Source organism: Taudactylus pleione, unplaced genomic scaffold, assembly GCF_031769625.1.
Source record: "Taudactylus pleione unplaced genomic scaffold, aTauple2 ptg000079l, whole genome shotgun sequence".
NCBI lineage: Eukaryota > Metazoa > Chordata > Amphibia > Anura > Myobatrachidae > Taudactylus > Taudactylus pleione.
In genome coordinates this window covers 3,843,487-3,864,876 of record NW_028284481.1, presented here as the reverse complement: position 1 = coordinate 3,864,876, position 21,390 = coordinate 3,843,487, and the positions used below count along the sequence as shown (strand labels likewise).

Here is a 21,390-nt window from a genome sequence, read left to right as displayed (position 1 = left end):
GTTTGAGCTGTTTGGCTTTTGTTGTCCTGTGTGTTCTTCTTGTGCCGTCAACATTATTAGTATTAACTTATAGTCTAAAATTTAATGACTTGTCAAATATACATTTGACAAAATATTTAAACTGAGTTATAAAAAGGAAGAAAGGCAGTTGATGGTGCACTTCTCAAGAAAAGAATATAATTTAAAAATTAACCTTTATTAGGTATTCATTAAAATAATATCCCTTTAATAAATTAATGGTAAGCTTAGCAAAATATTAAACAATAAATAAATATCAATAGTATTGAATATTCATCTCATATTATTGCCTATTAATCTTAATAAACGAGAATACTCAAAACTGCATCTCTTATTACAATGTGGATAGCGATTATTTTCCCTGACAGCTACTTTGTTCAATTAATATTACACTTGATTATTACAGCCCAATGTTATTTTTCATATGTTTTTTGAGCAGATAATATCGCTGTCTTTATTTATTCAAGTAACAGATTAACTAATCATATAGAGCCTTATAACTAATACTGTGGAACTTCATATAATATATCAACAACAGAGTCTGCCCTCCAGCGTTTATTATTGTCACTGCCCAGGCTGATACAATTCTATAGCCATTTGATTCATTAATACATTTTTAACATTGTACCAAAGCGGGTGAATGCAGAGTTCCCTGTTAGCTTTATTTGTTCAATTGTTGATAGAGTAGGATCTTTAAACTAATACTGTGGAGCTTCATACAATATATGATCACCAGCGCTTGCCTAATCACTACTAGTCATTGGCAGAGTTTAACGTTGGGACACAAAAAACAGACTCATAATATTGATTAGTTCCATACATAGACATTTACGTCTACCCTCCGGCGCTTATTTTTTTTATTACTGCCTGGCTGACTTAAAATAGTTTTTGCATTAACTATGGGACACGTGCCAGACACCTGCGTCCCAGCCTAACCCCAGAGCCTTGTAAATGAAGCCAAGCACGGTTACTTGTCTTTCTTTGGGCTGCACCCACTCTATGGCATGCCTTACCACGCACAATAAGACTTTCCTCTAGTCTCCAATCCTTCAAACATTCCCTGAAAACTCACCTCTTTAGGCAAACTTATCAGATTCCAGAATAAATAAAAGCAGCGAGAGTGTCAGTAAAAATAAAAAAACGGGCAGCATGGAGGGCAGTGAGGACCTGGATGGGGAGTGTAGTGCCGCAGAATAGGCGGAGATCTGAAGCAAAGAGAAGGGTCTCAATGAGGGCACTCAGGCAGGGCTGGAGGCTTGATCAGCCCCCATAAAACTGCTGATGTGAGTCCTGTCACTGCCTCCCTGTCTGGATTAACAGACCAATGAATTTTATATAGATAAGGTAGATAATCAAATGTCCTGACTAATACCCCTTTTCCACTAGCTCCAATAACCTGGGTTTTTGCACATGAGTGCGCAGCATCTCGGGTTATTGTGCTGTGAAAGGGCAGGGTTGAAATAAGCCAGGTCATCAGAAGGGGTAACGCATGTTCAACCCTTCGCAAGTGATGCAATGTTAACAGGTAACCCAGGTTGATGCCACCTGAGTCCCGTTCCTTGCATAGGTAGAGCTGGTGCTTGGAGAGGAGATCAACACGTGACACCAGGTTGGGCCGTCTACCTGACTGGTCTCAGCCGGGTCACATCTGGGATGGGTGCATGAACCTAATCCTGGGTGTGACCCATCAATTTAGTGGAAAAGGGGTAAAACCGTAGAGAATATTCCTTCCATGACGTAGGTGCCCACTAAGAAAGGATTTTTCAAAATTCTCCTCCTAAGGGTGAAAAGGGCTAAAATGTTTCCTCTCCCTGTGCAGTGTTATGGCTGACTTAATATAGCGGTGAGTAAGAGAACGCATTACTATAGAGGTGAAGGATTAATGTGTTATTGGAGAGGTGAAATGGAAACATAAATATCTAAGGTTTACCCAGGTGAAACTGGGCACATCAGCTAGTAATAAATTTGAATGCATATACACATATCCATATGTCACACATACATTATGCATATAAACACACCCGTTCCAGCAACTGCGGCTTATATATGGGGAGGGGACCAGGCAACGTGTTAGGCACCCACCTAGCAACAAAATTCTGTGATTCTCAGGTCAATTGGGAGTGGCCCAAATTACATGATTCTAACGCCTCCTGCCCATGTTCCTGTGAATCGTGGGCGGGCTTAGTAACATGGCACCCCTGGTCTTGTGTCTGTCAAAGGGGTTTCTATGTGCTCAGAAACTATCCCTTCATGCTCCACTGTGTCTTATCTGGAGTAAACCCTGTTGGTAATTGGGAGGTTGTCTTGCACTCTATTCCCAGATCTCTGAGCATGTACAGGAATCCTGGAGGGAACATTTTCCCATTTCTCTCCATAGCTACGGGTGTGCGACCAGTGTGGGCACACTGTGCACAGGGCTCATTGGGCAGCACTGTCACCACCCCACAGGCCCCTGCTTCTGGGTGCCTGGAATAGCACCCTGCAGCCAGTATTATTGTGGCAGTGCTACCTATAGCACCCATTGGATGCCATAATTACAATTGCCAGAAGCGTCTTGAAGATGCTTTGGGCACTGTAGTCATTTGGGGTGCCTGCAGTCCTGCGCCCTTATGTGTGACGACATGATATATGTAAAGGGGGTGTGGCTGGCACAGGGCGATCAGAGCCCTTGTTACGGCTCTGCCTCTACGGGGGAGATTCACTTGTTTTCGCCCGCAGATGATGGTGCTGGGCACCTGACAGCGCGATTCAATTGTTGCGCTGTACAGTCAGGTGAGCACACATTTCTGCTCGTAGCCCCCAGGCAGGCGGGCAGAATTGTGCGAGAAGTCGGCACTTTGGGGCGCCCGATGCAGTACTTTAGGTAGGGTTTAGCCATGTAAAGCAGATAAACTTGTCTACTTGAGCGCGATATGCATGGACGCCCAAAAACAATTGAATATCACACCCCGATCTCCCACCATTTTAGATGGGAACTAGGGTGCAATAAAACAATTGAATCGCCTCCTAAGAGACCCATGTTCCATGCCTTAGAGAACCATCTTATTGCCTATGATCTTGTTCTGTGTCTCAGGTATTATGTCCTCTGCTAAATGCAGATGCTGCAGGATTATGATCTGAAAAGATTCATCTAAATGTTGACTAATTAATAACATGAGCTGCAGGAATAATAATTTAATTAATCATCTGTTAACAGTGTTAAGGTGCCCATCCACTATCAGATATGAAAACAACTGCAGGATTACGACATTGTAATCGTGCAGTCGTTTGTCAGTCTGTGATGGGCCTGCACTGAATGAGCAGTCGTTCAGTGCAGGCTCATCAATTATCTACAATCATGCTCAACCTGACGTTATCGTCAGGTTGACCAGCATGTTTGCACAATGATAGATGTCTAAACGACCAGCGGGCACGCGCATCGCTGGTCGTTTTAGACATTTTTGCAAATGATTTGCAAACTATTTATGAACGATTTAAAGATTGTTATCGTTCAATCGCTCAACTTAATCGTCTAGTGGATGGGCACCTTTAAAGTGGGAATCAGTTCAATGTGATGTTATGCTGGATATCACCGTGGTTTCTGGTCGCACACATTACCGTCTATAGCAGGGGTCTTCAACCTTGGCCCTCCAGCTGCTGTGGAACTACACATCCCAGCATGCACTGCCACCTTTTTGATATAACAGCATGCTAAAACGATGGCAGTGCATGCTGGGATGCAGGGCCGGATTATAGGCGGGGCGTTAGGGGCGGTTGTCCTGGGGCCCCCCCACACTGTTCCCAGACATGCCACTGCTACAAACATGGAGAACAGCATTTAGCTGTCTCCGCTCTGGTCCTCTTCGGCGGCTTAGCTGTCCGCGGCCGCCGAGGAGCTTCACTAGTCAGAGCCACTGAAAATCTCTTTATGCTAAAGCCTCGGCAGCTCGGCTCTGACTGTCAAAGTCTTGCGAGATGATGATGTCAAGTCTCGCGAGAGTTTGACTGTCAGAAGCCGAGGCTGCAGCATAAGGAAGATTCTCAGTGGCTCTTTCGTCCTCAGCCTTCCCCCCGTGATGCCGCCCAGACTCAGCAGTGCAGTTATACAGAGCTGACATGCAGGTAGCCCACATACATACATACATACATACATTATACTATATATATATATATATATATATATATATATATATAGTCAATCATGATCCGGCACTCAATGGTACAAATGTTTACTTCACCGGGTGCCCTCCTCAATGAGCCTGATGTCCTCAAGCACACTGTCACATAACAATCCCTCTGGCGGCACTCCGGATAAGAAACTTCAGACAAGCAAAGCTGTGTTTAGCAACGTTTCAGCGCCATTAATAAGTGCTTTTGTCAAACTTACAATACGTATTGTAAGCTTGACAAAAGCGCTTATTAAAGGCGCTGAAACGTTGCTAAACACAGCTTTGCTTGTCTGAAGTTTCTTATCCGGAGTGCCGCCAGAGGGATTGTTATATATACACACACAAACACACTCAGTATATATAGCTATATAATACATATTCATATATATATCCTGTGTGTGTGTGTGTGTGTGTGTATATTACTTTTGCCCTCAAATATCAAATTGCTGGAATGTCAGGTTCATATGTATATTTATATATACTGTGTGTTTATATGTACACATACAGTATATATAGGTGAGTTTGTATGTGTGTGTATGTATATATATATATATATATATATATATACACACACAGTATATATTCAGTAGCTTTTATAATATATATATATGTGTGTGTGTGTATGTATATATGGTATGTGTGTATATGTATATATATATATATATATATATATATATATATACACACACACACACCATTTGGGTTTTGGACTGTATATATATTTAGCTGTTTTATAGGGGCCCGCAGTTCCACAGCAGCTGGAGGGCCAAGGTTGAAGACCCCTGGTCTATAGTGTTCAGTAGAGAAACTTTACTAACTTTCCTGTGCACCCCTATGGGATATAAAAGTGAATGTGCAGATAACTCTAATGTCCATGTGACATACAGAATGACATATGGTATAAATAGATAGGTACAGCGCTTGGTCTAAGGTGATCGTATTTATGATCAAATAACCTGATAGAATAGATGGGTATATGTACCACAGTGTGTTTTACACCAACATTGTGGTTATGTGAAGGAGCAATGGTCATAAGACTGCTAGGGTAATAATGGTAATGTTTACTTCAATTATTGGCAGAAAATACATAACAACAACACAACTAAATACAAATGGTAATAACCATGAAGTTATTAAATAAGCAATGTAATCAATTGTTGCCTCAAAGGGTAAATAAGATAAGTGTTCCCAGTGTTCAACAGAGAGAGTCTATTTGTAGCATATGATGAAAGTCAAGAAAAATAAAAAGTGTGGCGTCCCGCTACTTTGTTTGTAGTGTTGAGAGTCCGATCAAGCTTGTGCGCATACCGGTGTCTATGTGTTAAACTCTATGTGGTGCGGTGGGCAGAGTATGGAAGGTGGTGGGTAGACAGTACTCCGGATCGTGCCGCACTGTCTATAGGTCCGGTCTCCGGTGATGAACCCGTCCGGGGTCGTCCACTGAGTGATGACTCTAGAGACAGCGAGCCATGATCTCAGGGGTGGCAGACTCGGTTAGTGCTCCAGGGAGTCTGTTACAGAGTGCCCCGTCCCTTACAGAGGGTCAAGGCCACTAGCACTCACCATAGGCTCCGTTGCGCTCTACACCTGGAGTCGTCGTCTTCCTTCTTCTGGCGCTGCTGCTCCGTTTCTGCCGTGCCTCCAGGTAGGTCGTGCTGCGTGGATCTGCTAGTCGGGAACGTAATCCTAATGCCTTCTATGGGTTCTATTGGATACTATCCAAGGATACTTTGTATGTGGTGCCCCAACACGTTTCAGCATTCTTCTAGGAGGTAATTGTGTTCTACAGAATGACATGTCTGTGGTATTACTGCCCCGTACATCTCACTTACCAAGATCACCATGTCCTCTCCACCTTCTCTGGTCCTCCAGAAGCTGTCGTAACGATCTCCTACTGGTGTTGTCAAAAACATTTTTGAAACAAATTAGACCAGACTTCAGCAGCCATATCAGGAACTGAGGAAATGCCACTGATGGTCCTGTGCTCTGGTGTTATATCTGCCCATATGATGTCATGATGGATGACCCGCACCTGACCATAGTGACATCACTGCAGCCGAGATGGAGGAAACCAGCTGCTGAGTATCTGTATTTCCATGAATGGAGCCGACTATTGCTCTGGACTAGTGTACATCGTATTTCCACAATTCTCACAACAAAGCCCCATACACTACCCCATAAGCAGCGTGAGATTGGTGAATCAGGACTGTACTTGTACAATAGTGACACATGGTACATTCCAATCTCTGAGCCATTACTAATGTCACAGCTTCCATTCAACTTACTCAAATGTCTGCAGCACCTAATTCATATGGCTCCATGTATAATATAAATCATTTATGGAAATGTTTTATTTTCTGCAAACCTTTATGATGATCAGTAGCTCTGCAGCATGAAGGGTTAATGTTCTCTTAGCAACATTGGGGTCTATTTACTAAGCAGTGTTAGGAGACAGAGTGAAGAGTGATAAGAAAGTGATAAGGTGCCAGCCAATCAGCTCCCAACTGTAATTTTTCAAACACAGCCTGTGAGATGACAGTTGGGAGCTGATTGGCTGGCACCTTATCACTTTCTTATCACTTTTCACTCTGTCTCCTAACACTGCTTAGTTTGTCATACAATGGGGTCTATTTACTAACAGTAACTGTGGAACCCCCAAAAGTCTGATTGTAGTGAATAGGGGAGGGAGGCGATGTGAGATCTCAGTCTAAAGATGGGTACACACACTTGAACAATCTTTTGATGGCCCAACAACATGAAGATCTTGCAACAACACGATACGCAGTAAGATGACATGTATATACAGTATATATATTGATAAAGGATTAATGTTACCGCACTACAGCGTATGACGCATCTTTCCATCTGGTGTGCAGCACATCGGATGAGATGAGGCAACCACACATTTCATCAAGCAATGTATTGGGGTACACACTGTATGTTGCGATTCATCGCGAATCGTAGGATTGGCCAGTACATGGTATAGTGTGTGCCCAGCTTTACATCAAACTCACTTCATGTCAGATGAAAGTCTTAGCTCACAAATATATAGTGTAGAAACAACTTTATTTTATGCTTATATTGCCACCAGGAAACATAATAATAATAATAATAATAATAATAATAATGATAATAATAATAAAGCTCCAATTATCATCTTGCATCATTAATTAGGGTATAATAATAATAAACCATAATGACGCAATTTCCGCCAAATATGTCAGCTAAACTGCGCCAATAGAAAAACACAATTTGCGACAGCATATTATGTAAAATATACTAATAGCTTATCATATGTCAATGGCGTTTGACTTCAGTGTATTACAGTGGGGATCTCACATTGTCTGATGATAGACCGTGGGGAATCTCCTCTGTACATACAGAAGTGAGAAGCTGCTTGTTTTTCATCAGCATCAGGGCTCCATAACACTGTACAACAAATTAATACTTTTAATTTGTTTCCTTTCTAAAAATAGTCATACATTACTAATAGTCATACATTACTAATAGTCATACATTACTAATAGTCATACATTACTAATTTGAGGTCAAGAAAAACTAAAATGATTTCAGAATGTTGTTACTAGCTCTATTTTTTGAGCTACACTACTTGCACTATACTGTATGTACATTAGTAATATAGTCATAGTGAAAAGCTATTTTAAAATAATCTGATATTTTCTTGATAGACACGAAACAAACATACAGCATAGGAAACAAACATACAGCACAGGAAACAATCATACAGCATAGGAAACAAACATACAGCACAGGAAACAATCATACAGCATAGGAAACAAACATACAGCATAGGAAACAATCATACAGCATAGGAAACATACATACAGCATAGGAAACAATCATACAGCATAGGAAACAAACATACAGCACAGGAAACAATCATACAGCATAGGAAACAAACATACAGCACAGGAAACAATCATACAGCATAGGAAACAAACATACAGCATAGGAAACAAACATACAGCATAGGAAAGTACTATGTAATATAGAGGCCTATACATGGGGGTGCTTTCTCTTTGCTTGTCGCTTGTACTCCTCCTCTGGGGCATCTCTTGTCACTGTCACCTACCCTGATATCTTTGTCCCATTGCTGAGATGTCTTGGTGGAATCGCTCCCTATGCTGTCACTCAGTGCACCACAGTTATCTTATGTGGGTAATCCCGTGAATCGCATATATTTGAATAGGGGAGGGGACAAATAACTGATTAATTTAATTGGGTCATTAGGCCCCGCCCCCTCTGTGCAGAACGCAGATTGCTGGTAAGATTCTCTCCATTCTGCCCACTTCTCTAGGAATACCTCTACATCGTCATAAATGGGCTATATCTCGGAACTCAGAGCTAACTGAGGGCCTGATTCAGAGCCGGATGCTATTTGCGGACGCTCGTTCTGAAAAAGGGGCTGGCTATTTAAATTAAGCGCTCGCTCTTTGAGGTCTGTTGACGCCTCTATGTCTGAACGAGCGAACGAAACATGCGCTCAGTATTTTGGAAAAAACGCCCCCTGGCCGCTTGCATCATATGTCATCTCCGCTATTTATTTAATTAATCGAGTACATCGAAAGGCGTATGAACTGCTTGCTATTCTTGTGGTAGCATTTTCCTACCGCAATCATGCGAGCAGTTCAGGCTAAAAGACAACCAAGTGACGTGGTCAATGACGCTGCTTTGTTAATTATGCACACCCATTAAACGCCCGTTTTGACCATTTGGCATGCCTGCGTTCGGATCTCCACTCCCCGTTTTCAAGCACCTACCCCTGTTACCACCCACAAACTCCGCATTCTGTCACTCAAATTAGCAGGCATTCGCTATTTTGCGAGCACATGATTTTCGACCGCACTAACTGGTTCGCGCATGCGTACTACAACCCATATGCATGCGCAGATGTGCGAACATCGCTCGGAGCGAACGAGCGGCCGCGTACGAGCGGCTCTGAATCAGGCCCTGAGAGTTTTAAATGTCATACTCATTCTTTGCATGCTGAAATCAATTAGAAATAACTATTTTCACATTGGAAAAATTTCCATGTTGTGCAGTGTAAGCAACAAATTATTAATTAATGCAAGTTTTTATATTTTCAAGTCATGGGAGCCTACAATGAACAAATACAACCCCACATCCCCCGGACTTAAGTGAGCAATACACTAGGGATGGCCATCAACCATCGATGAGTGATAATCATCGATTGTTTATGGCCGATGTCAAATGCTTTTGCCATCGATAGGGAAGAACCAGATGGTTTCCCTCCATCGATGTTTGAGTATAACCAAATGATTTTTTTTTGGTTTTTTTTTACAGGGTGCTGGGATGTGTAGCTCCACCCTTGCCACCCATGAAGCCCCACACTTGATTGGCCCACAGGCCAGTCAGTCAAAAATACAGAGATGACCATCGGTTGGTGAAACCATCGATGGTCATCAATTGCAGAGTTGATAACCATCGATGGCTACTTGCTATTTTGTCATCAATGGTAACTACACCGATGGCCATCTCTACTGTACACTGATAAACAAGGCTACAAGGAGATTTATTAAATCTTGGAGAGAGATATAAAGGACCAACCAATCAGCTTCTATCATTTTTCTAGCACTCTGTAAAGTGACAGAAGTTGATTGTTTGGATCTTTATATTTCTCTATTTTATCTCTCTCCAAGATTTGATACATGTCCCCCTTTCTGTGGCGGTGTATTACACTCTAATCATTTTTTTAAATGAGATATCATGAGTCCTGGCAAGTCTCTGTCCATCAAAATGTTTGAAAGTAGCAGAACATCCGGGATTAGAGAATGTCATTAATACATAATGTCACTGAAAGATCTTATCCAAACTACAGTCACTACCTATAGGCAATGAGGCACCGGACACTGATAGGTGTATATGTGACAATAGGAGAAGCGCGGCTTTCATGCACAGGATAAATGTGGCACATGCTGGGTGTCATTATATTACTCAGTCTCACATGCTGCTAAATATAAGTGACACTTATCAGCACATAGAACAGGAGATGTTTAAGCTTGTAATAAACCAGCCAGGGGTACAATAAGTGTGACATCATCAGGCACCACCAGCAGGGCATACTTTCAGGATTTCTGCATGTGAAAACTGGTGGGATAATTACTGACACAGTATAATAAATAGATCAACTCCCCTGTTCATCATTAAATAAATCCTGAAAACATGACCTCATTATGGCACTTGAGGATTGGAGTTGTTATCCCCTACTCCTGAGGTTCCCAAAGTCCGCCATTATAGTCCACATTTTAGGGATATCCATGCTTGAGCACAGGTGACTTAATTAGTACCTCAATCCATTTAATTTAACCATCTTTGCTCAAGCTTGGATATCCCTAAAACGTGGACTGTAATGACGGACTTTGGGAACCTTTGCCCTATTCCAGGGGTTCTCAAACTCGGTCCTCAGGACCCCACACAGGTCATGTTTTCCAGGTCACCCAGCAGGGGCACAGGTGTACTCATTACTCACTGACACATTTTAAAAGAGCAACAGGTGGAGATATTTATTTCACTTGTGATTCTGTGAGGAGACCTGCAAAACATGCACTGTTTGGGGTCTTGAGGACCGAGTTTGAGAACCTGTGCCCTATTCTAATCACCAGTCTCAGGCTCCAGTCCTAGGATTGTCAGACAGGCCAGGTATTAGGGGTATCCTGCATGAGCACAGGTGTGTCAGTCACATGGTCCCCTAATGACCCATGTGTGCCTATATAAAGGTGCTCCTACAGCCCTGGTTATTAGTGTAGGCTGAACTCTGTATTCTGTGGGCACTGAGTTAAGGAAGAGAGGTTACAGGATGGTTCTGTCAGACAGTGAGAAGGCTGCTATGGACTCTCTGTTTGAGAAGGTTGCCCTTAAATCTGAGGAGTTGGGGTGTGAGGCTATGGACAGGTGAGACATCTATAGGGTTCTGTCCTGGTTTTTAAACACCGTCCCTCTTTTTATAGCTGAGAGCTATAACTTTTTTGAAATTAATTAAAAACTAATGGAGGTATTGGCATCAAGGACTCTTGTTGTCTTACAGCTGTGCACAATGTATTACATGAAATGTTCTGTATCTGGAACATGATGGGTCCTACAAATCTATGTATAGACAGACAGAAACCTGTCACCCAGAGAATAAGGACCTATTGCTCTCTCAGGTGATGATATAATCCATCACCAGCTCCTGCAGTCATATGGGGTCACTAACCTGTCACTTCTGGATGCTCCTCAGTATACATTGGGGGTGACACAATTGTTGGCACTGGTGGCTGTCCATGCTGGGTGCCTGACTGAGAAATTCAGTTGTTGCTCCATTTGGGTGTGAACAGGTGCTGGCATTTGTGTTCTCCTCCTCTCCTGAGGAGGTGAGCTGAAATCTGCAAAAAAAAGTCCATGTTTTTGTTGCCCAAATGTTAGTTTGGATGCCCTAGCCAGGACTTAAATTGGCTAAACCAGTCTAATGTGGCTAGACCTGGTTTTAATTTGGTGTGATAATGTGTACCAAAAACAACTCAACTGTAATAGCGAGCGTCCATTAATAACCATGTTCAACAATTGAATTGTCCCCACTGTCTGTAACTATGTCCCTTTGAGCAGGAACTGGATTTCAGTAATCTGGGCGTCTTGTACTAGATCCATGTGACTGCGCTCAGAATTTTAAATCTTGCTTAAAAATGAAGTGTTAGAGATGGGGGCTGCGGGGATGTTAAGGGTTCCAGATCCCATTAAAATAAATCTGCATAGGTCAATTAACATTAATGATGCATGTGTACTGTACATGTCTGATCTGCTAAATTGTTGCACGTATTAACTACCCTAGGGTGAGACTAACTGCTATGTCCTCAGTGTTGTGGCTATATAATGGGCATGATTCAGATTCAAAGTTGCTGTTTCACGCAAGTGGAGAGACTGTTCGCCATTGCGCATGTACCTGCGCTGCAATGAGCATGTGTAGCGGCTGTAGCGTGGTCCAAAATTCAAATAGGGGAGGTACACCAACTGCCAGTGATGGTTGCTAGCAACTGGGGCTCCCCTATTTCAATTTTTGGGCACTATGGAATGTCCTGGGCCGGGATGTACTTAGATTTTGGTGACCATTCCACCAGTCACCGCAACCTTACTAATCGCATATGCAATTAGTATTCCAAAGGACAACGGAATATTCAGTTATCCAAAATACACCCGGTCCCAAGCGGTGCTGACCCCTGCATAATGGTGTATTATAATACATACAGTCCCCATCAGTGGTGATATATTGCACAGAATAGAATGACTAGTACAGCACCATGTGTGACAGCCATATATAATGTGTAATGGATCAGCTCTCATTTGGAGAACAGTATCATTACTCTATGTAAGAATACGAGGTGCAGTTCCCCACACCTCAGTCTTAGGGTGTATCCACATGTAGCATTTTAAATGATAGATTTGAATGTTTACGTTCAAATTGGTCTTTTAAATAGACCCTACCAACTCGCATCAACAAGCGATTCGTGGCCACTTATGGACGATGGCAATATCGTCCATTGTCCGTACATATGGGCAATTTGCTCATTATCGAGCAGGTTACTATAGGGACCAGTGATCATTTATTGCGGGTCGCTATAGTTGTGAGTAGGTGGTGTGCTTGATGATCAATATCTATCATTCAGCACACCAAGGAGGGTGCATGACTATCAGCCAGCGATATATCACTGCGTGTGTATGCACCATTAGACTGTCTCTTCCCATAAATCAGGGGCTGTAAGGATTTACATTCTGGCTTTATGTAACCTCTACAATGTAACTACTGATCTTCTCTCAGACTCTTCCAGAACCACCCTGAGACCAAGTCCCATTTCGGTGACAATGACCTGAGTCCTGGCTCCAAGTATCTACACACGCAGGGAGGGAAGATCATTGGTGCATGTGTAGAAGCTCTGAAGAACCTGGGAGACCTTGCAGGGAGCCTGTCCAGCCTCCGAGACATGCACACAAACAAGCTGAAACTGACTGTAGCTACAATCAAGGTGAGCATGTGACCTGTATAATATGCAAAGGAACGTTACCTGTATAGGAAGCCTGATAGATGTGATTACCAGGTCTCTGCTACAGATTTTTTTTTTTCTTGTAGAAAGAGCAGTGCTACTGTACAGACTCCAGTCTTTCTGTTCTCCAGGGAGGCTTTACCCTCTGTTCAAAGATGGGCAGGCCTTACTACTGAGCATGTGCTGGGGCCATCCTGTCCCTTTACATGGAGAGTGACATGGTGGGGAAACAAGTCTCCTACTTGTAGGCTTGCCATACTATCCCTTTAAACTAGGGGTGAGCGGGTTCGGATTTCTGAAATCCGAACCCCCCCGATCCGAGCCCGATCCGAATCAGGCTCGACTTTTCCCGCCTGACTCTGATCTGAAATCGAGGCAAAACGTCATCATCCCGCCTTCCGAGTCTCGCGGGTTTTGGATCCTATATAAGGTACCCGCGTCGGCGCCATTTTCTCACTCGGCTGTGGACAGTGAAGAGGGAGGGTGGGAGTTAGGGCTGTGTAGTGTAGTGTAGTGCTGCTGTTGTCCACTACTTCAAAGTCCTTAGGGGCTGGCTGTGTTGTGCTGTGCTGCTGTTAATAGGGGCTGTGTCCACTACTTCAAAGTCCATAGGGGCTGGCTGGACTGTGTTGTGCAGTCAGTTATCCATAGGGGCTGTGTCCACTCAAGTCCTGTGCAGTGTCCCAGTCCTAAAGGGGTGCTGTAGTGTTGTCCAGGGGGTGCTCTGTCCATCAGGGGTGCTCCCCCCCAAGTGCTAAAAAAATAATATATTTTCTGTGTTTGTGAATTGTGTGCGCAGTAGCCGCACGTGCATCAACAAAGTAGTGCCAAGCGTGCGCCTGTGTCATAAGTAAAGGGCCGGCTGGCTTGACCGTTAAAGGGTGCTGTAACCCACAAAGTACACTCCAGTCCAAACCAAAAAAAAAATTATTTTCTGTGTTTAGCCGCACGTATATATCAAATCGATATAACATAAATGGAGGACCAAACTTTCTCCGATAAAAATAAAATAGAGAAAGATCAAGAACCACTTCCTCCTAGTGCTGAAGCTGCTGCCACTAGTCATGACATAGACGATAACATGCCATCAACGTCGTCTGCCAAGGCCAATGCCCAATGTCATAGTAGAGGGCACATACAATCCCAAATGGCAAAGTTCTGGAAAATGACCTTGAAAAAGACATTTAAATCAGCTGAAGAGAAACGTAAACTTGCCAATATGCCATTTATGACACGGAGTGGCAAGGAACGGCTAAGGTCGATCCCTAGTATGTTCATGACTAGTGGTTCAGCTTCACATGACGATGGAAGCCCTCCTCCCACTAAAAAAATCAAGAGTTAAGCTGGCAAAAGCACAGCGAAGAACTGTGCTTTCTAAGAAAATATCACAAATCCCCCAAGGAGAGTCCAAGTGTGGTGGTGGTTGCGATGCCTGACCTTCCCAGCACTGGACGGGAAGAGGTGGCTCTTTCCACCATTTGCACGCCCCCTGCAAGTGCTGAAAGGAGCACCCACAGTCCACTTGCTGATATGCAAATTGAAGATGTCACTGTTGAAGTACAACAGGATGAGGATACTGGTGTAGCTGGCGCTGAGGAGGAAGTTGGCGAGGAGGATTCTGATGGTGATGTGGTTTGTTTAAATCAGGCTCCGGGGGAGACAGTTGTTGTCCGTGGGATGAAAAAGCCCATCACGGTCATGCCTGGGCAGAAGACCAAACATTCCACCTCTTTGGTCTGGCAATATTTCTATCCAAATCCGGACAACAACTGTCTTGCCATATGTACCATATGTAAAGGTGAAATAAGTAGGGGTAGGGACGTCAACCACCTAGGAACATCCTCCCTTATACGGCACCTGCAGCGCGTTCATAAAAAGTTACTGTCAAGTTCAGAAACTTTGGCTAAGACCGTAAGCAGTCCAGGGACACCTAAATCCCGTTGTCCTGTTGTATCCAAGCGCCTGCAAACCACACCGTCAACTCCCTCCTCGTCAATTTCCTCCTTAGTCAGGATCGGAAGTAGTCCTGCAGGCCATGTCACTGGCATGACTGACTCTCCTATCCGGGATTCCTCTGGAGGATCCTGCATTGCTACGCCTACTGCTGCCGCTGCTGCTGTTGCTGCTGCTGGGAGTCGTTCATCATCCCAGAGAGGAAGTAGGAACACCACTACTTTTACTAAACAATTGACCCTCCAACAGTCCTTAGCGAGGAGGATGAAGTACGACAGCAGTCATCCTGAAGCAAAACGTATAACTGAGGCCTTGACTGCTATGTTGGTGTTAGACGTGCGTCCGGTATCCGCCATTAGTGCAGTGGGATTTAGACAATTGATGGAGGTAGTGTCCCCGGTTCCAAATCCCATCTAGATTCCACTTCACTAGGCAGGCGATACCGAGACTGTACAGAAACGTCAGAAAAAGTGTCCTGAAAAATGCCGTTGTACACAATGTCCACTTAACCACGGACATGTGGACAAGTGGAACAGGGCAGACTAAGGACTATATGACTGTGACAGCCCACTGGGTAGATGTATCACCTTACGCAGCAACAGCAGCAGCATCTCAGAAACGCCAGCTCGTTACAAGGCAGGCTACGCTGTGTATCACCGGTTTCAGTAAGAGGCACACCGCCGACAACCTCTTAGAGAAACTGAGGGAAATCATCGCCCAGTGGCTTACCCCACTTAGACTCTCCTGGGGATTTGTGAGATCTGACAACGCCACCAATATTGTGCGGGCATTACATCTGGGCAAATTCCAGCACGTCCCATGTTTTGCTCACACAATAAACTTGGTGGTGCAGAATTTTCTGAAAAGCGACAGGGGCGTACAGGAGACGCTTTGGGTGGCCCAAAAAATTTCTGGCCACTTTCGCCATTCAGAGACTGCGTGCCGAAGACTGGAGCGCCAGCAAACACTCTTGAACCTGCCCCGCCATCACCTGAAGCAAGAGGTTGTGACGCGGTGGAACTCAACCCTCTATATGCTTCAGAGGATGGAGGAGCAGCAAATGGCCATACAAGCCTATACATCCACCTATGACATAGGCAAAGGAGGGGGTATGCACCTGACTCAAGCGCAGTGGAGAATGATTTCCGTGTTGTGCAAGGTTCTCCAGCCCTTCGAACTTGCCACACGTGAAGTCAGTTCAGACACAGCCAGCTTGAGTCAGGTCATTCCCCTCATCAGGCTTTTGCAGAAGCAGCTGGAGAAAGTGAAGGAGGAGCTAAGATGGAGCGATTCCGCTCGGCATGTGGGACTTGTGGATGAAGCCCTTCATTCGCTTTGCCAGGATTCCAGGGTGGTCAATCTGTTGAAATCAGACCACTACATTTTGGCCACCGTGCTTGATCCTAGGTTTAAAGCCTATGTGGTGTCTCTCTTTCCGGCCGACACAAGCCTGCAGAGGTGCAAAGACCTGCTGGTGAACACACTGTCAGCTGAAGCGGAACGTGACACGTCAACGGCTCCTTCTTCATTTTCTCCTGCAACTGGGGCTGCCAGGAAAAAACTTAGGTATCCTAAGCAACCCGCTGGCGGTGATGCAGGGCAGGCAGGACCAAGTTTGGACATCTGGTCCGGACTGAAGGACCTGGCAACAATTTCTGACATGTCTACTGTCACTGCATATGATACTGTCACCATTGACAGAATGGTGGAGGATTACATCGGTGACAGCATCCAAGTAGGCATGTCAGACAGTCCATACCTGTACTGGCAGGAAAAAGAGGCAATTTGGAGGCCCCTGTACAAGCTGGCTCTATTTTACCTGAGTTGCCCCCCCTCCAGTGTGTACTCCGAAAGAGTGTTTAGTGCAGCCGGGAACCTTGTCAGCGAAAGGCGTAGGAGGTTGCTTCCACAGAATGTGGAGAAGATGATGATCATCAAAATGAATTATCAGCTCTTCCAGGGAGACCAGCCTCCAGAAGGTACAGAGGGACCTGTGGTGGTGGATTCAAGTGGGGACGAGTTAATACTTTGTGAGGATGAGGATGTACACACTGAAGAGGGTGAGGAATCGGTGGATGAGGATGACATCTTGCCTCCGTAGAGCCAGTTTGTGCAGGGACACATTAATTGCCAGCTTGTTTTGTGGGGGCCCAAACGAACCAATCATTTCAGCCACAGTTGTGTGGCAGACCCTGGCGCTGAAATGATTGATTTGTTAAAGTGTGCATGTCCTGTTTATACAACATAAGGGTGGGTGGGAGGGCCCAAGGACAATTCCATCTTGCACTTCTTTTTTTTTCTTTGCATTATGTACAGTTTGGGGCCTAGTTTTTCTAACTGCCATCCTGTCTGCCACTGCAGTGTCACTCCTAGATGGGTCACGTGTTTGTGCCGCCCACTCGTGTCGCTTAGCATAGTCATCCAGCTACCTCGGTGCAACCTTTTGGACATGAAAACACTATTGTGAGGTGTGAGGTGTTCAGAATAGACTGGAAATGAGTGGAAATTAAGGTTATTGAGGTTAATAATAGCATAGGAGCAGAGAAACCAACAAATTCTGTGATTTTAGCTGTTTTTATGCTTTTTTAAAAAAAAATACAGATCCAAAACACAAAACCCAGAACACGGAAGGGTGGTTTTGGCAAAACCAATCCAGATCCAAAACACGAAGAAAGATCCAGATCCAAAACCAAAACATAAGTGGCCGGTGCACACCCCTACTTTAAACTAGGACACTCCTGAATTGCACAGGTTCTGTGGCTGGGTGACTTCAAGCCTGCATTTTAACTGGTTTTAATGAACCACAGAACCTGTGTAATCCATGAGTGTCCCAGATTAAAGGAGTGCTGATACGCCTACCTACTTGGCTCTTATAAAAGAATCTGGTCAATGCCTGCAGTCAAAGCTATTCCTGCACTGCTACCTGTTTGCAGCTTACAGTCACCACATTGTGAGTTGCATAGAGCCCTGCTCCATTAACAGTGAGAACGGCTGTACCTACTATACTTCAATAAACCAACACCATTGAGTAACTGAGCTGTTCGTAGTTTGTCATCTGCTGGTGTCTACATAACTCTGCAATATAAACAGCACACACACAATTTCCAACAGTTACTGTACAATGCAGCTTGAAGTTCTCTTGTCAATACCTATAACAGTAGTTTTTGCTACAATTTCCAAATGTATTGCTGGAGGGCTGAACATAGCCCGCTGACACCCAAAACTAGTTTTGGGTGCCAGCAGGCTATGTTCAGCCCTCCAGCAACACATTTCCTATTAAAGGGAGTAACAGACATGCTTCTATGGATTCCATTCTGCAATCATGGAACTGGGTTATGTCGCAAAGATAGAATGGTGCCATCAGAGCTTGCAGAAAGTTCATTTGTTCCCTATGTTGCAGTCGGCCTCATCTCTAGTATAATGACCTCAAACAACCTATTGTACTGATAATTGTTCAATGTACAAGTAGTCACTTCCGATTAGCTGACAGCACTTAACCCTACAATTTGCTAAGTACTAACAGACTCCCAACACTTCCCTCTGGCACCTGGTGGACTTGAGTAACTCTTACTTTCTTAGTGCAACTCCTATGACCCAATATACAGCATCCCTAGATGCCATCATAGCAGCTACATCATAAGATGCCCCACACCAAAGAGTGCTATGCCCAACTGGTTTGAATTAACTGGAAAGTCCAAACAATGCTCTGTAACCATTTTACCTCCAAAAGGAAGCAGCAGTGGTTCTGATAAGTATCAGTGAGATAATGTGACTTGGCTGGTAAGCTAAAGTATATGGTAAGAACCTATAGATGTGAATTGGCAATGGAAGATTTGGTTTTATGTCTGATGGCCTCCTAAAGATCAGTCTGCATCTGAGTAGATACCCTGAAATGTTATGTAACTGATTACTGGGTAAGTGGCTAAACATGGTTAACAAGTTTTCAAATATACTGAGAACCTCTTGTGCTAGGGCAGCTGGTCCAGGACTCATTGTAGGGGATCAGCAGAGGTGGCTGGGAATGGTAGGACATGTTGGCTGAGTAGACTCGTTTTCTTTCAGAGCATGAATACTGAACCGCTATATTGCCAATGGATTGCCATCAATATAGGTAACTGGTTGGCTTTAAGGTACCAGTCTTTCACCTTGTGTCAGAGGGATTGGCCAGCAGGATCAGATGTGTCTGACTGTAGGGGATGTCAGTGGTTATGGCTAACACATGGGCTGTTCCTAAACTTTTTCATGCCTGGTCTCAAGATGCCTCAGAAATAAGTAAAATCATGCCTGGATTAGCTATAGGTTATCTCCTAACAAATCCTACATGTATTGCATCCTAATGTTGCCTAGATCATACCTCCAATAATAAATATATATTCTCTTCCTAATAGTGGATATAGCACAACTGGTAATAAATCACTGTAGAATGCTTGGAGGAATTCATTAGTATGGATCCTCAGTCCAGGTGACAGCAACATAGGACTCTCCTGCACTAAAGAATCTTGCACGATATGTTCATGGATTGTCTTATACTAAATGTAGCTAATACTCTTCTTCTCCCCAGCTAATGTGTGACTGCCTCCTAGAGGTCATTGTCAAGCACTTCCCTGATGCAGACCGGGCGGCCTGTGACAAGTTCCTCAGCGCAGTTGCTGCTAACCTGATCTCCAGCTAGAGGGAAGAGGAGGAATGGTCTGCTGTATCCAGAATGTGAGGTCTTCAATAACATGGCTCCTGTCACCTTGGTGTCTAACCATCTGCATAATGCTTGAAGACTAAAACAATGCTGAGTTACTTGAAATGCTTTGTACTGAATGACTGTCCTATTAAATAAAATAATTTTCTAAACTGTAGAACTCCTCCTTTGGTCATTTGGGCAGATATATTCTGGATTTTTAATGGAGAATTAGTGTAGACAGATGCCTGGTACTGTGTATTCTGATCCTTCTGCTCACCATGCCTGACAATGATCCACACTTCAGATAATACCATTAACTTTTAGGCTGTTTCAGGGAACTGCTGTCTCCTCAGTGTCCTGATCAACTGCAGGTGTAATGCCAACAGATCGTACAGGTTTTCCATCGCATGTAGGGATATTTTTTTTTTTTTTCCCATGGACAAGTCAATGAGATGACTTCTTACCTCATTCTGAGATCCAGAACTTAGCTGGGGAAACTCTAAACCTGCACATCTCTGAATATAAGCAATGTTTAAAGAATGACTTGTTTAACCAAATATTAAACTAGCTGGGATACCCAGCAGACTGGACCCTGAGGTACATCCTGCCTTTATTTGTTTAAATTGTCACACTTAACCCTATTCCATTGATCCTGAAAAGGACCCCACTGTTCACTAGCAGAGGTGTAGAGAGCCTGGCTGGGCCCAGGTGTAGGTGTGGCCTAATTGTGGGAGTGGCCACACCCCTTGAGACAAAATTCTTATAGTGACACTGAGGGTCGGAGCTTCAAGCCTCGCGCAAAGCCAGGGGGGCGACGATCAGTGTGATTTCCTTCCACCTCCCTCCACAGGCATACAAGGCTGTGGTGAGCAGTCTCCCACTGCAGTCCAGCACACGCTCTGTGGGGGGGGTGAGGTTGCTATGGTGCCAGAGCTGTCTCTATGGCCTGCCACTCCTCCTGCACCCAGTCATGCACAAGGAGGGGTGGTCCAGTTAGGGCAGTCAAGGGGGGCCTGAGTAACAGCGATAGTTTTTTTTTTTTTTTTTTTTTTTTGGTGCTGATTACAACTGGTGCACTGGCAAGTCTTCTCTTGAAGAGACTGCTCTGCTGGTCGGAGGAGGAGGACCAGCACTAGATTCAAGTTGTGCTGTCCTCAGCCACTGTTGCACCAGCTGTAATTAGTTAGCAGCCTGGCCCCAAATCCACATGTGATGGCACACTGGGAGGTGAGAGGCTGGAGGAGGGACACATACACACATACTGTATATATTGCAGTTTTTACAACTGCCTATGCTTGTATTGAACTGTACAACCTTCTGAATAGATTACAAGAGTGTTTTTACCATGATACAGCCCAGTGATTGGAATCTGGTAATACACAACATTTCAATTTTGAAAGCCTGAAAAACATGGAGGCTAATGGGTTGCTATCTGCAGCCACTGTGGGAACTCATGTGAGTCTGCTCATATTGTTAAATTGGCAATCATTTTAAGGTTTGTGGGGGTCCAAACAAACCAATCACTTCAGCAACAAAAGTGGCA

At 44.1% G+C, this 21,390-nt stretch overlaps 1 protein-coding gene across 1 annotated transcript; it reads left to right on the top strand.

Moving 5' to 3' along the window:
* Nucleotides 1–10,933: 10,933 nt before the first annotated feature.
* On the top strand, nt 10,934–20,025 carry LOC148532339 (hemoglobin heart muscle subunit alpha-type-like). Its single transcript, XM_088467977.1, has 3 exons — nt 10,934–11,099; nt 12,997–13,201; nt 19,734–20,025. Exons 1-3 carry the CDS (start codon nt 11,005–11,007, stop codon nt 19,842–19,844), a joined length of 411 nt encoding a protein of 136 aa, XP_088324103.1. The 5' UTR covers nt 10,934–11,004; the 3' UTR covers nt 19,845–20,025.
* The last annotated feature ends 1,365 nt before the right edge of the window (nt 20,026–21,390 follow it).

What these genes read in the sequence shown, in the direction of transcription:
- LOC148532339 (XM_088467977.1), top strand. Translation starts at nt 11,005, where the DNA reads ATGGTTCTGTCAGACAGTGAGAAGGCTGCTATGGACTCTCTGTTTGAG. An exon ending in GGGTGTGAGGCTATGGACAG is followed by an intron (nt 11,100 to 12,996) that starts GTGAGACATCTA and finishes ATCTTCTCTCAG; the next exon opens with ACTCTTCCAGAACCACCCTG. An exon ending in TGACTGTAGCTACAATCAAG is followed by an intron (nt 13,202 to 19,733) that starts GTGAGCATGTGA and finishes TCTTCTCCCCAG; the next exon opens with CTAATGTGTGACTGCCTCCT.